General features: G+C 42.3%; 1 protein-coding gene across 2 annotated transcripts in view; it reads right to left on the bottom strand.

The window, feature by feature from the left end:
* LOC106569811 (vasoactive intestinal polypeptide receptor) overlaps positions 1-16,550 on the bottom strand; it is a 103,152-nt gene that overhangs the window by 62,527 nt on the left and 24,075 nt on the right. For both annotated transcript variants that reach the window (XM_014141442.2, XM_014141443.2), the window contains exons 2-3: positions 10,589-10,676; positions 7,083-7,196 (exon numbers count right to left, since the gene is read on the bottom strand). In XM_014141442.2, the coding sequence (XP_013996917.1) occupies positions 7,083-7,196; positions 10,589-10,676 (202 nt within the window). The remainder of the gene's footprint in view (positions 1-7,082; positions 7,197-10,588; positions 10,677-16,550) is intronic.

Below are 16,550 nucleotides of genomic sequence, written 5' to 3'. Positions count from 1 at the left end.
GAGTCACTGGCTTACTGGTGTTCTTCCATGCCGTCCATGGGAGGGGTGCGTCACTTGAGTGGGTTGAGTCACTGACGTGGTCTTCCTGTCTGGGTTGCCCCCCCCCCTTGGGTTGTGCCGTGGCGGAGATCTTTGTGGGCTATACTCGGCCTTGTCTTAGGACGGTAAGTTGGTGGTTGGAGACATCCCTCTAGTGGTGTGGGGGCTGTGCTTTGGCAAAGTGGGTGGGGTTATATCCTGCCTGTTTGGCCCTGTCCGGGGGTATCATCGGATGGGGCCACAGTGTCTTCTGATCCCTCCTGTCTCAGCCTCCAGTATTTATGCTGCAGTAGTTTATGTGTCGGGGGCTAGGGTCAGTCTGTTACATCTGGAGTATTTCTCTTGTCTTATCCGGTGTCCTGTGTGAATTTAAATATGCTCTCTCTAATTCTCTCTTTCTCTCTTTCTTTCTTTCTTTCTGTCGGAGGACCTGAGCCTTAGGACCATGCTTCAGGACTACCTGGCATGATGACTCCTTGCTGTTCCCAGTCCACCTGGCCGTGCTGCTGCTCCAGTTTCAACTGTTCTGCCTGCGGCTATGGAACCCTGACCTGTTCACCGGACGCGCTTGTTGCACCCTCGACAACTACTATGATTATTATTATTTGACCATGCTGGTCATTTATGAACATTTTAACATCTTGACCATGTTCTGTTATAATATCCACCCGGCACAGCCAGAAGAGGACTGGTCACCCCTCATAGCCTGGTTCCTCTCTAGGTTTCTTCCTAGGTTTTTGGCCTTTCTAGGGAGTTTTTCCTGGGGAGTTTTTCCTAGCCACCGTGCTTCTTTCACATGCATTGCTTGCTGTTTGGGGTTTTAGGCTGGGTTTCTGTACAGCACTTTGAGATATCAGCTGATGTACGAAGGGTTATATAAATAAATTTGATTTGATTTGATTTTGATTTGAGGGGGGTTGATCTGAGCATTCAGAGAGCACACTGGACGCTCTGGCTGAGGAGTAGGGTTGATCTGACCGTTCAGAGAGCACACGGGACGCTCTGGCTGAGGAGTAGGGTTGATCTGAGCGTTCAGAGAACACACTGGGCGCTCTGGCTGAGGAGGAGGGTTGATCTGAGCATTCAGAGAGCACACTGGGCGCTCTGGCTGAGGAGGAGGGTTGATCTGAGCGTTCAGAGAGCACACTGGATGCTCTGGCTGAGGAGTAGGGTTGATCTGAGCGTTCAGAGAGCACACTGGACGCTCTGGCTGAGGAGTAGGGTTGATCTGAGCGTTCAGAGAGCACACTGGGCGCTTTGGCTGAGGAGTAGGGTTGATCTGAGCGTTCAGAGAGCTCACTGGACGCTCTGGGTGTGGAGTAGGGTTGATCTGAGCGTTCAGAGAGCACACTGGGCGCTCTGGCTGAGGAGGAGGGTTGATCTGAGCGTTCAGAGAGCTCACTGGGCGCTCTGGCTGAGGAGTAGGGTTGATCTGAGCGTTCAGAGAGCACACTGGACGCTCTGGCTGAGGAGTAGGGTTGATCTGAGCGTTCTGACCTCACAATGGCAGTCAAGCACCCAAGCTAACTGGCTATAGTTGGCTAGCTACTTCCAGACACAAATGAGAGAACACCCCACTCTGACCATTTTACTCACCCTAGCAGAGCTGGTTAGGCTGTTTTCATGTTATCCAGAGCGTTGGAGACTGTAACTGTGCTGCTGGCAACAATTTAATTACGTTTTTTTTGCAGACATTTACTGATTCAATGGGTGTCGAGTGTTGGTAAATTCATGAGTTATTCGGCGTGAAAGTGCTCTGGAATCAGAGTAGATAGCCATTGAATCGCACGACTACACCACTTAGCTAAGAATTATGTAAATAATCAAGTCAATAAATGTTGGGTAGTTAGTTAGATAGCAGATAGTTAATATACTGCCTGGTAAGATTGTACGACATCCGGGAACTTTTGGCATACTAACTATATCTATACTATGACCAATAAGCCATACTATATACTCAATTCACATCACAAATAGTATGGTAAGCACGGTTAGTATGAGTATTCGAACACAGCTCATGTCTCTACTCTCCTGTAATTAGAGTTTAAGTATAGTTTGAGAAAATAAAAAGTATGAGCTGGAACACACCCAGAGAAGTTATTTTGTGTAGAGATGCTGACTAATGGGGAATACGCTCTAACCTATGAAAATATATAAAGAGACTCGCACACTCTATATATAAACTCCCAATAATTTATTGCGTAAACCACCAACTATTCGATGTCACTGTGCCTTCTTCAGGGTGTTTAAGTAGAGTTTGAGACCACATATCTACTCTCCTGTAATTAGACTTTAAGTAGAGTTTGAGACCACATATCTACTCTCCTGTAATTAGACTTTAAGTAGAGTTTGAGACCATGTCAGTGTCAGTGTCAACACACTGAAAGCATTCCACACTGTCAGTTAGAATGAGGAGTGGACATCAGGAGTGGGACAGACAGGTTACATTCAGGGAGATATATGGATGTGTGTGTGTATCTGTGGTGGGTTTGTGCGTGCGTCTCTATGTGTGTGTGTGTGTTTATGTACCGTAGACCTCCTGTGTTTCTGTAAAGGTTGGACCGTGGCTGAGCTCCACCCTTCCAATCCAACAAACCAAATTAATGACTTTGTCCCTAAATCTCTCTGGCGCCAGGTTTCGTAATAACCCCCCCCCCCACACACACACACACACACCCTAATGCATGTTTTTCTTTCCATGAGCCTAGAGCCTGAATGGCTTCTGAGGTTGAATGTGTATGGTAATTGATGTTAAAGTGGAATGGATTTAGACAAAAGGAATAGGGTTTTCACACTTTCACACATTATTCAGAGTTCTTTAAGAATCAAAGGCTTTAGATACATTGTCTTCATGCCGGGGCTTTGGTCTCAACTAATTATCGGCAGACCTTTAATGTATATCAACCAACATGCACTAAGTGTTAACATAGACAAAGAGTACACACAATATACATCTCCTTTTACCTGTGTTTTTTCATAACCTTAACTAAAGGTCAATAGCAGTTGTTCCTCTGTGAGTTCTGAACAGGATGACACTCTAGAAGAACAACGTGCCGTCTTTGAAGGCTTATCTTTGAGTGAACACGTCGGTTAGTCTTTCAAGATCAATGTCGCCCTCACACATCAAAATGCAATTCATCTCTCTTCTTCTGTCTCAGTATGCTGTGCAATGGGGTCTTGTCTTAAGTCTAGTCTCAATCGGCTCTGATAGGTCTGTGTGTACTGTGGGGCCTGCTAGACTGTAGACTGTGCTGCTCTGACAGGTCAATGAAATACAGGTCTCCTTCTCTGACTTCTCGGAATCCCACAATTCCCCTAATCCTTCCTCTGTTTTTCCCTGAGGTCCTCTCACTTTTCAGGTCAACCTCCATCTCTTCATCTTCTTACATCCATCTAGCTCCATCTATTCCCTCTGGGCTACATAAATCACTGATTCCCAGAAGTCCTCTGCTTCACTGTGACCTCTCTGTAACAGATGACACGAGAAGATAGATCCATAGTGTGACAGCTCGCCAACATGTTGAATATATTACAAACTAAACTACACTTGACGTTTGAGAGGATATAGACAGACCAGACTGAAACTGAACATAAACTAAACTACACTTCACGTTTGAGAGGACATATAAAGACCAGACTGAACACAAACTAAACTACACTTCACGTTTGAGAGGATATAGACAGACCAGACTGAAACTGAACACAAACTAAACTACATTTCAAGTTTGAGAGGACATAGACAGACCAGACTGAAACTGATCACAAACTAAACTACACTTGACGTTTGAGAGGATATAGACAGACCAGACTGAAACTGAACACAAACTAAACTACATTTAAAGTTTGAGAGGACATAGACAGACCAGACTGAAACTGAACACAAACTAAACTACACTTGACGTTTGAGAGGATATAGACAGACCAGACTGAAACTGATCACAAACTAAACTACACTTGACGTTTGAGAGGACATAGACAGACCAGACTGAAACTGATCACAAACTAAACTACACTTGACGTTTGAGAGGACATAGACAGACCAGACTGAACACAAACTAAACTACACTTGACGTTTGAGAGGATATAGACAGACCAGACTGAAACTGATCACAAACTAAACGACACTTGACGTTTGAGAGGACATATAAAGACCAGACTGAAACTGAACACAAACTAAACTACACTTGACGTTTGAGAGGACATAGACAGACCAGACTGAAACTGAACACAAACTAAACTACACTTGACGTTTGAGAGGACATAGACAGACCAGACTGAAACGGGTTGATCGTACAGGTTTAGACTGTTTTATCTAAAATGACATTTTGAGACACAAGAGTAGCATCGTTGGGTTTATCTTGATGATGGTTTGTATTGGTTTGTAGAGAATTCATTTTTGTGCTGACTATAGTAGCTCCCATTCTGAAATATCCTTCTCAGTTCATGTTAAAAATAGCCAAATATCCATGACAATGGTAAAAGGTTTCTCATGTGACATTACTGATGTTGACAAACAAACTGACAAATATTCCAACATAATTCACACAGCATTGTCTCTCAGCACATTGTCTCTTCACGATCAACAGCACGATGATGTCACCTCTAAAATGGTCTTATTCTTTCCACAGCAGAGTTATGTAGATCTATACAATAGGCCCGATGATAGACTTCTGTGTTGAAAACTCCAGGCCTGGAAGCCAACTGAGTCTGTAGAAATAAACAAGTTGTGTGAACTGAACCACCAGAAGAGAACAACAACACAGGGAGAGAGCTACACACAGGGAGAGAGCTACACGGGGAGAGAGCCTCACCCAGGGAGAGAGCCTCACCCAGGGAGAGAGCTACACACAGGGAGAGAGCTACACACAGGGAGAGAGCTACACGGGGAGAGAGCCTCACCCAGGGAGAGAGCCTCACCCAGGGAGAGAGCTACACACAGGGAGAGAGCCTCACCCAGGGAGAGAGCCTCACCCAGGGAGAGAGCCTCACCCAGGGAGAGAGCCTCACCCAGGGAGAGAGCTACACACAGGGAGAGAGCCACACACAGGGAGAGAGCTACACACAAGGAGAGAGCTACACAGGGAGAGAGCTACACACAGGGAGAGAGCTACACACAGGGAGAGAGCTACACACAGGGAGAGAGCTACACAGGGAGAGAGCTACACCCAGGGAGAGAGCTACACCCAGGGAGAGAGCTACACCCAGGGAGAGCGCTACACCCAGGGAGAGAGCTACACACAGGGAGAGCGCTACACCCAGGGAGAGCGCTACACACAGGGAAAGAGCTACACACAGGGAGAGAGCTACACAGGGAGAGAGCTACACACAGGGAGAGAGCTACACACAGGGAGAGCGCTACACCCAGGGAGAGAGCTACACACAGGGAGAGCGCTACACCCAGTGAGAGCGCTACACACAGGGAGAGAGCTACACACAGGGAGAGAGCTACACACAGGGAAAGAGCTACACACAGGGAGAGCGCTACACACAGGGAGAGAGCTACACACAGGGAGAGAGCTACACACAGGGAGAGAGCTACACACAGGGAGAGAGCCACACACAGGGAGAGAGCCACACAGGGAGAGAGCTACACACAGGGAGAGAGCTACACACATGGAGAGAGCTACACACAGGGAGAGAGCTACACACAGGGAGAGAGCTACACACAGGGAGAGAGCTACACATAGGGAGAGAGCTACACAGGGAGAGAGAAATACACAGGGAGAGTGTTTTCCGTAAATCAAACAAAATACCCTGTCGTTAAGCTAGATATTCCCTAAGCCAACAATTTCTTCCATACATAATTAATGATCACAACTTCAACTTTCAATGAATCTCCTCATACGTGAAAGTTCTCCAGAGAGAGAGAGAGAGAGAGAGAGAGAGAGAGAGAGAGAGAGAAGTGTTCAAACACAACACTGCCTGGGAAAAACAGAGGAACTGAGGAAACTGCCTCTCAACATAAAGGCTAGAACAAAATGTTTTGGTCCGGGTGTTGTGCAAGTTTTATTCCTGTTACTTGATGCTAACCACAAGAATCCTAATTCATTATTAGAACCATTCAAATGGTAGGTGGCATATACAACATTAGATGGTGGGTGGTGGTTAATGGTGGGTGGTGAGGGAATGGTGGGTGGTGAGTAATGGTGGGTGGTGAGGGGATGGTGAGGGAATGGTGGGTGTTGAGTAATAGTGGGTGGTGAGTGAATGGTGGGTGTTGAGGGAATGGTGAGGGAATGATGGGTGGTGAGTGAATGGTGGGTGTTGAGGGAATGGTGAGGGAATGATGGGTGGTGAGTGAATGGTGGGTGGTGAAGGAATGGTGGGTGGTGAGGGAATGGTGGGTGGTGAGGGAATGGTGGGTGGTGAGTAATGGTGGGTGGTGTGTAATGGTGGGTGGTGAGTGAATGGTGGGTGGTGAGTAATGGTGGGTGGTGAGTAATGGTGGGTGGTGAGTAATGGTGGGTGGTGAGTGAATGGTGGGTGGTGTGGGAATGGTGGGTGGTGAGTAATGGTGGGTGGTGAGTGAATGATGGGTGGGTGGTGAGGGAATGGTGGGTGGTGAGTAATGGTGGGTGGTGAGTAATGGTGGGTGGTGAGTAATGGTGGGTGGTGAGTAATGGTGGGTGGTGAGTGAATGGTGGGTGGTGTGGGAATGGTGGGTGGTGAGTAATGGTGGGTGGTGAGTGAATGATGGGTGGGTGGTGAGGGAATGGTGGGTGGTGAGTAATGGTGGGTGGTGAGTGAATGATGGGTGGGTGGTGAGGGAATGGTGGGTGGTGAGGGAATGGTGGGTGGTGAGTAATGGTGGGTGGTGTGTAATGGTGGGTGGTGAGTAATGGTGGGTGGTGAGGGAATGATATTGTATGTTTTGCTGGTTGCCCTTCCCAAGTCTCTAGGATCTAGTCTTTTTCCTCAGGGATTTGGAAGAATAAAAATAATAGATGATACAATACTTGTTGTCAGTTTGCTGTTGCAGTAAGGGAAATGCATCATCGTATGTTATGACACACATACACACACAAACACACGCAGGGTCTTACCCATGATGAAGTCGTTGGTCAAGTATAAGAAGTAGACAGGGCAGGGGATGGTGACCACCTGTCCTGTATTGGCGCTGGGCCAGCAGGCCACCTTGTCCCACGTCCCACTGCAACCTGGGGGAGAGAGGGGAAGGAGGGGAAGGAGGGAGGGAGGGGGAGGAGGGGAAGGAGGGAGGGAGGGGAGGAGAGGGAGGAGGAGGGGGATCTTGAAATAATAACCAACGTGCTCACTCAAAGATTAGCCTTAAAAACAGAGATAACCTTTTAGAGTTATGTACTTTTCCTTCACGATGTTCAGAACTCATAGAGGGAGAGAGGGGGAGTGGGGACGGGGGGAAGGACGGAGGGATGGGAGAGGGAGAGAGGGGGAGGCAAGTGAGAGGAGGAGGAGGGGGAAAGAAGGGGAGAGAGAGAAAGATGGATTAGAGGAGGAAAGGTAGATGGAGAAAAAAGGGGACAGACAGACAGACATAGACATAGACATAGACATAGACATAGACACAGACATAGACATAGACACAGACATAGACATAGACATAGACACAGACATAGACATAGACATAGACACAGACATAGACATAGACATAGACACAGACATAGACATAGACATAGACATAGACACAGACATAGACATAGACATAGACACAGACATAGACATAGACAGACAGACATAGACATAGACATAGACATAGACAGACAGACATAGACATAGACATAGACAGACAGACATAGACATAGACATAGACACAGACAGACAGACAGACAGACAGACAGACAGACAGACAGACAGACAGACAGACAGACAGACAGACAGACAGACAGACAGACAGACAGACAGACAGACAGACAGACAGACAGACAGACAGACAGACAGACAGACAGACAGACAGACAGACAGACAGACAGACAGACAGAGCGAGACAGAGACAGATAGACAGAGAGCAAGAAAGACAGAGAAAGAGACAGAGAGACAGAGAGAGAGAGAGAGAGAGAGACAGAGAGAGACAGAGACAGACAGAGAGACAGAGAGACAGACAGAGAGACAGAGACAGAGAGACAGAGACAGAGAGACAGAGAGAGAGAGAGAGAGAGAGAGAGAGAGAGAGAGAGAGAGAGACAGAGAGACAGAGAGACAGAGACAGAGAGAGCCTCTTGAAAACCCTGTGTGATTGATGAACTCCACATTTACAAAGAGATTAAAGATGATTCATGTTCTCCTGTGTGCAGTAAAAACTAACCCACACTGTGTATGTTTGTATGTTTCTAGGACAGCCAATCAGTAAAATCTAAGGTCACATCACATAGAGTTAACTACAGATGTAGGATCTTAATTGGAGCCAGTTTGCTACAGCAGGAAAATAATCCTGCAGCAACAGGAAATTATAATTATTTTGTGGATTATAATTAATGGACATTTTTTATAGGGGTTAATATTTTTTCAGTAAGGGAAAAGATCAAGTCTGAAATATCAAAGTGGAAATTAAAAACTTTGGAATCCTTTTTAAACCTCAAATGCACTACAAATTTGAAATGTCTTGAATTGCAAGAAAGTTCTCATGCAACAGGGTGATCAAATTTAAAATCCTACATCTGTACATGGGCCAGTGTCTTGCCACATAACTTAAATAACCAACAAGCTCTCACAGCCTCATGTCAGAATTAGACGTTCATACATGTTTTTCAAACGTAAAATGTAAAAGTTTTTTTCCAAACGTCACATTTCGAAGGGTTTTAAGATTAAGTTTAGCCATCAACTCTGAATTTTTAAGGTTAGGGTTAAGTTTAGGATGGATTCAAACATGCAACCTTTTGGCAACAAGAGGCAGACGTCGTTAAATAACCCATTAAATGCAGGCTTCATAAAACACTGTCATAGCCTAATCCTATTGATACTATTATTTTCATTTATATCTCAGCGAAGATTGAGTATTTGGCTCTCACACGAAGTCGAGAAAGCAATCCAGAGAATTTTCAAAAGGGAGGAAATACACCACTTTTTAATTCACTTTCATCGTCTGAAAAGGCGATTTGCGAGTTGCCCCTTGTCGTATTACCCTAAGGATTTTTTTGCGTCGTAATCGACAGAATGTGTATATGGAGAAACTGCATCTAAATTAAAATGATAATGAATGCTAAATTAGTTTTTATAAATAAGGCAAAGGAATAGTCAGTTGTGCATCCCAAATGGCACCCTATTCCCTACATGGACCCTATGGGCCCTGGTCAAAAGTAGTGCACAATGTAATGTATAGGGTGCCATTGCAGACGCAACCAGTAGGTGTTTTCACCCACGTGTGGCATGACATCACATCACCAAGCCTAGGGATGTTTGACATAATCGTGAATAAAGTATACTGTATGATCACATGCCAGGACGTGCTTCATATAAAGCTTACCTAATAACAATGGTAATTATTACTTAATAAACTGGGTGTTAATTGGTATTATACAGTTGGGATGGTTCAATGGCATTAACTGTGTTTTAATATCATAAAAAATACATCAATAGGTGTACTCTCTCACATGAAAACATACTGCAGTACTACAGTCTGCAAAAAAACACTACATTAATTGCTATAGTACATATTCGTTTTTTACTACAGTATTTATACTATAGTTAACTGTAAATACTACAGTATACTACAGCAAATACTACAGTAAATACTACAGTATACTACAGCAAATACTACAGAAAATACTACAGTATATACACTACAGTGTACTCCTTCAAATACTACAGTAAATACTACAGCACATACTACAGTAAATACTACAGTATACTACAGCAAATACTACAGTAAATACTACAGTGTACTACAGCAAATACTACAGAAAATACTACAGTATATATTACAGTATACTACAGCAAATACTACAGTAAATACTACAGCAAATACTACAGTAACTACTACAGTGTACTACAGAAAATACTTCAGTAAATACTACAGTGTACTACAGAAAATACTACAGTAAATATTACAGTAAATTCCGCAAAAAAACTACAATGAATAATACTACAGTGTTCATACCATGCACTACATACATTATTTGGTCAGTATCCATCATCAGTATGTCTCTATTGAAAACACTACGAGGATAACATCTCTGCAGATAAATTGTTGATGAGAACCTATTGCGATTCAAAGCTATTCAAGGCACCCAGTAGACTAAAGAACAGCGGCACGACATGGTTTACATCTTCTAACTACAGGATCCGACTGTAAGTCGAGGAATAATAACATGTGTTGAAAGTTTGTCTGACTGCATCTAATACATAGCTTGTAAAAGCCCTAAGTAGATGTACTGTTTATAAGAACTAAAAGGGCTGTACAGGTTAAATGGTGAAACTTTTTAAAGTAAGTACATAGTAAAGTACTGATTGATACAACTTATAGAGAACTAAAGGACATGTACAAATACAAAATACAGTAATGTAGTTGGTATACCACACACACACACACACACACACACACACACACACACACACGCTAAACTACTGAACTTACCTGTTGTCATGTTTTCTAACTGGGCCATGCACGTCTCTTTCTCCTTCTCCATCTCCAGCATGATGTCACATATCTGAAGGGACAGCATCTGTAGGAAGACAATGTGATGTACGTTAACACCTGGAAGGGACAGCATCTGTAGGAAGACAATGTGATGTACGTTAACACCTGGAAGGGACAGCATCTGTAGAAAGACAATGTGATGTACGTTAACACCTGGAAGGGACAGCATCTGTAGAAAGACAATGTGATGTACGTTAGTGTAACAGAGAAGGGTCGGTGAACCATGCTTGTATAATGAGAAACCTTGAGACCTGAAGACTTGTGTTACAGTAGTTCCCAAGCTTTAGCCAGAACATCCTCCTAAGACAGCCAGTGTAGCAACGGCTTGCTATCTCAGGAGGACGTTTTGGCTACCTGATCTTATAGTAAGGTTTTAGTTTAATGGGCTAACTAACACAGTCTTGTGACACAAAGGAGACCCAAGTTTGAACCTCTATCGGTCACATTTGCCTGGGTCTGTCAGCTAGTAAACAACTTCATGTTGACCCTGTAAGCCCTTATCCAATGTAAATATCTGAGATGTGATATCACATTTGACAAACGACTCGTGAATCATTACCACCACACAGTTAACGCACCTCAATGGAAATTATTAAAAGCTCAAAGCAAAAAAACATATCCATCATCACTGGAAAGTGGAATGGAAGTACCGACTGGTCATCTGAAATCAATCTGAGGAGACGCATGAAGATGTCAGACACACACATTGTGAACTTCAATTAAACCTTTGATTTTTGACTTACATTATATTTCTTGAGAAAAGGCGTAAGGCTGAAACATCAAGTCTGTGATCTATCCCCTCCTCCTTGTTTTTGTCTATAGTATGTAGCCCTATGATAAATTACATATTCCTCAGTCTTCAAAACAACATGAAATTGTTCAAATAAAACACGTTTTCATATGATCACGTGATCTTATGTGAAGTTAATGTGATAACGTGACAACATCTAAAGCGACATGTGAACATAAAACTACACATGAAAACGTGATCATATGTGAAGTGTTCCAAAAAAACTAGTTTTCACCTGATTTCACATGTGAAATTTCAAGTGAAATCATGTGAAATTTTCCACTTGTGAAATCATGTGGGGTTTTTTTCTGTAAGGAATGTTTTCTGGGAAAAACTAAGTCATGAATCATCAGTCATCATCAGCCATCACCTTGGTCTCTAGGCTATTTCCATCTGGGGACAATTTCACTCTTGGCATCATTGACTTTTATTAGCAGAGATACTCCGTTCCAACGGAGTGAAGAGCCAGGACCTCACCAGAATATCTTTCAACAGACCCCCACTATAAAAATATGTTTCAGTAGATTTGACGAACTGACTTGTTGGAAAGGTGGCTTCCTATGACGGTGCCACGTTGAGTCACTGAGCTTTCAGTGCGGGCCATACTACTGCCAATGTTTGTGTATGGAGATTGCATGGCTGTGTACTCAATTTTATACACCTGTCAGCAACGGGTGTGGCTGAAATAGCCAAATCCACTAATTTGAAGGGGTGTCAATGTACAGTACAAGTAAAAAGTTTGGACACGCCAACTCATTCAAGGGTTTTTCTTTATTTTTACTATTTTCTACATTGTAGAATAATAGTGAAGACATAAAAACTATGAAATAACACACATGGAATAATGTAGTAACCAAAAAAGTGTTAAACAAATTAAAAATATATTTGAGATTTGAGATTCTTCAAAGTAGCCACCCTTTGCCTTGACAGCTTTGCACACACTTGGCATTCTCTCAACCAGCTTCACCAGGAATGCTTTTCCAACAGTCTTGAAGGAGTTCCCACATATGCTGAACATTTGTTGGCTGCTTTTCCTTCACTCTGCGGTCCAACTCATCCCAAACCATCTCAATTGGGTTGAGTTCGGGTGATTATGGAGGCCAGGTCATCTGATGCAGCACTCCATCGCTCTCCTTCTTGGTCAAATAGAACCTACAAAGCCTGGAGGTGTGTTGGGTCATTTTCTTGCTAAAAAACAAATGATAGTCCCATTAAGCGCAAACCAGATGGGATGGCGTATTGCTGCAGAATGCTGTGGTAGCCATGCTGGTTAAGTGTGCCTTGAATTCTAAATAAATCACTGACAGTGTCACCAGCAAAGCACCCCCACACCATCACACCTCCTCCTCCATGCTTCACGGTGGGAACTACACATGATGAGATCATCTGTTCACCTACTCTGCGTCCCACAAAGACACAGCGGTTGGAACCAAAAATCTCAAAATTTGGACTCACCAGACCAAAGGACAGATTTCCACCGGTCTAATGTCCATTGCTCGTGTTTCTTGGCCCCTGCAAATCTCTTCTTATTATTGGTGTCCTTTAGTAGTGGTTTCTTTGCAGCAATTTGACCATGAAGGCCTGATTCACGCAGTCTCCTCTGAACAGTTGATGTTGAGATGTGTCTGTTACTTGAGGGTGCAATTTCTGAGGCTGGTAACTCTAATGAATGCATCCTCTGCAGCAGAGTGAATAATGATGTACTGTCATTTCTCTTTGCTTATTTGAGCTGATCTTTTAGCAAATAGGACTATCTTCTATATACCACCCCTACTATCTTCTGTATATCACCCTACTATCTTCTGTATACCACCCCTACTATCTTCTGTATACCACCCCTACTATCTTCTGTATACCACCCCTACTATCTTCTGTATGCCACCCCTACTATCTTCTGTATACCACCCCTACTATCTTCTGTATACCACCCCTACTATCTTCTGTATACCACCCCTACTATCTTCTGTATGCCACCCCTAATATCTTCTGTATACCACTCCTAATATCTTCTGTATACCACCCCAACTATCTCCTGTATACCACCCCTAATATCTTCTGTGTACCACCCCTAATATCTTCTGTATACCACCCCTAATATCTTCTGTATACCACCCCTAATATCTTCTGTATGCCACCCCTAATATCTTCTGTATGCCACCCCTACTATCTTTTGCACACCACCCCTACTATCTTCTGTATACCACCCCTAAAATCTTCTGTATACCACCCCTACTATATTCAGTATACCACCCCTAAAATCTTCTGTATGTCACCCCTAATATCTTCTGTTTACCACCTATACTATATTAAATAAAGAAATAAATTCCACAAAAATACATTCCAGGTGACTACCTCATGAAGCTGGTTGAGAGAATACCAAGAGTGTGCAAAGCTGTCATCAAGGCAAAGGGTGGCTACTTTGAAGAATCTCAAATATGAAATATATTTTAATTACTACATGATTCCACATGTAACCAGCTAGCAATTGGTTTCTCAGCTATGGTTGACTTGTGTACTGTCTGACAGTGAAATGTGGCTAGCTCTTACTGTAGCTTGGACTATGGAGTAGCTAGCTAGCGAGTGTTGCAAAAGCCCATTGCATACATTGTAAGGTAGCAGCGTGACAATTTGCCCAAAGTTAGTGTTGGGTTTGAACTGATGTAGCTATCTAGCTAACTAATACGTTTTGTGGAAACATTTAGGACTGGCATTTGGACGTGAGCTGACCATCCGTTAGCTAGCTCCCTTCTGTGTCGAGGTCTCACTATCATAATGTGTCAGACAGTAGACCCCACTATAATAAATAATGTCTCAGTAGACCCCACAATAATAATATGTTTCAGTAGACCCCACTATAATAATATGTTTCAGTAGACCCCACCATAATAATATGTTACTGTAGACCCCACTATGATAATATGTTTCAGTGGACCCCAATATAATAACATGTTTCAGTGGACCCCACTATAATAATATGTTTCAGTGGACCCCACTATGATAATATGTTTCAGTGGACCCCACTGTGATAATATGTTTCAGTGGACCCCACTGTGATAATATGTTTCAGTAGACCCCACTACAATAATATGTTTCAGTAGACCCCACTATGATAACATGTTTCAGTAGACCCCACTAGAATAATATGATTCAGTAGACCCCACTATGATAATATGTTTCAGTGGACCCCACTATAATAATATGTTTCAGTGGACCCCACTATAATAATATTTCAGTGGACCCCACTATAATAATATGTTTCAGTGGACCCCACTATAATAACATGTTTCAGTGGACCCCACTGTAATAATATGTTTCAGTACACCCCACTACAATAATATGTTTCAGTAGACCCCAGTATAATAATGTTTCAGTGGACACCACTGTAGTAATATGTTTCAGTGGACCCCACTATAATAATATGTTTCAGTAGACACCACAATAAAAATATGTTTCAGTAGACCCCACTATGATAATATGTTTCAGTGGAACCCACTATGATAATATGTTTCAGTGGACCCCAATATAATAATACGTTTCAGTGGAGCCCACTATGATAATATGTTACAGTAGACCCCACTATAATAATATGTTTCAGTGTACCCCACTATAATAATATGTTTCAGTGTACCCCACTATAATAATATGTTTCAGTAGACCCCACTACAATAATATGTTTCAGTAGACCGCACTACAATAATATGTTTCAGTGCACTCCACTACAATAATATGTTTCAGTAGACCCCACTATAATAATATTTCAGTGGACCCCACTATAATATGTTTCAGTGGACCCCACTATAATAACATATTTCAGTAGACCCCACTATAATAATATGTTTCAGTAGACCCCACTATAATAATATGTTTCAGTAGACCCCACCATAATAATATGTTTCAGTAGACCCCACTATAATAATATATTTCAGTGGACCCCACTATAACAATATGTTTCAGTAGACCCCACTAAAATAATATGTTTCAGTGGACCCCACTATGATAACATGTTTCAGTGGACCCCACTATAATAATAATATGTTTCAGTGGACCCCACTATAATAATATGTTTCAGTAGACCCCACTATAATAATATGTTTCAGTAGACCCCACTATAATAATATGTTTCAGTGGACCCCACTATAATAATATGTTTCAGTAGACCCCACTATAATAATATGTTTCAGTGGACCCCACTATAATAATATGTTACTGTAGAACCCACTGTAATAATATGTTTCAGTAGACCCCACTATAATAATATGTTTCAGTAGACCCCACTATAATAATAATATGTTTCAGTGGACCCCACTATAATAATATGTTTCAGTAGACCCCACTATAATAATATGTTTCAGTAGACCCCACTATAATAATATGTTTCAGTGGACCCCACTATAATAATATGTTTCAGTAGACCCCACTATAATAATATGTTTCAGTGGACCCCACTATAATAATATGTTACTGTAGAACCCACTGTAATAATATGTTTCAGTAGACCCCACTATAATAATATGTTTCAGTAGACCCCACTATAATAATATGTTTCAGTAGACCCCACTATAATAATATGTTTCAGTAGACCCCACTATAATAATGTGTTTCAGTAAACCCCACTATAATAATATGTTTCAGTGGACCCCACTATGATAACATGTTTCAGTGGACCCCACTATAATAATATGTTACTGTAGACCCCACTGTAATAATATGTTTCAGTAGACCCCACTATAATAATATGTTTCAGTAGACCCCACTATAATAATATGTTTCAGTAGACCCCACCATAATAATATGTTTCAGTAGACCCCACTATAATAATATATTTCAGTGGACCCCACTATAACAATATGTTTCAGTAGACCCCACTAAAATAATATGTTTCAGTGGACCCCACTATGATAACATGTTTCAGTGGACCCCACTATGATAACATGTTTCAGTGGACCCCACTATAATAATAATATGTTTCAGTGGACCCCACTATAATAATATGTTTCAGTAGACCCCACTATAATAATATGTTTCAGTAGACCCCACTATAATAATATGTTTCAGTGGACCCCACTATAATAATATGTTTCAGTAGACCCCACTATAATAATATGTTTC

Source organism: Salmo salar, chromosome ssa14, assembly GCF_905237065.1.
Source record: "Salmo salar chromosome ssa14, Ssal_v3.1, whole genome shotgun sequence".
Taxonomy (NCBI): domain Eukaryota; kingdom Metazoa; phylum Chordata; class Actinopteri; order Salmoniformes; family Salmonidae; genus Salmo; species Salmo salar.
This window is presented reverse-complemented; position numbering and strand designations above follow the sequence as displayed.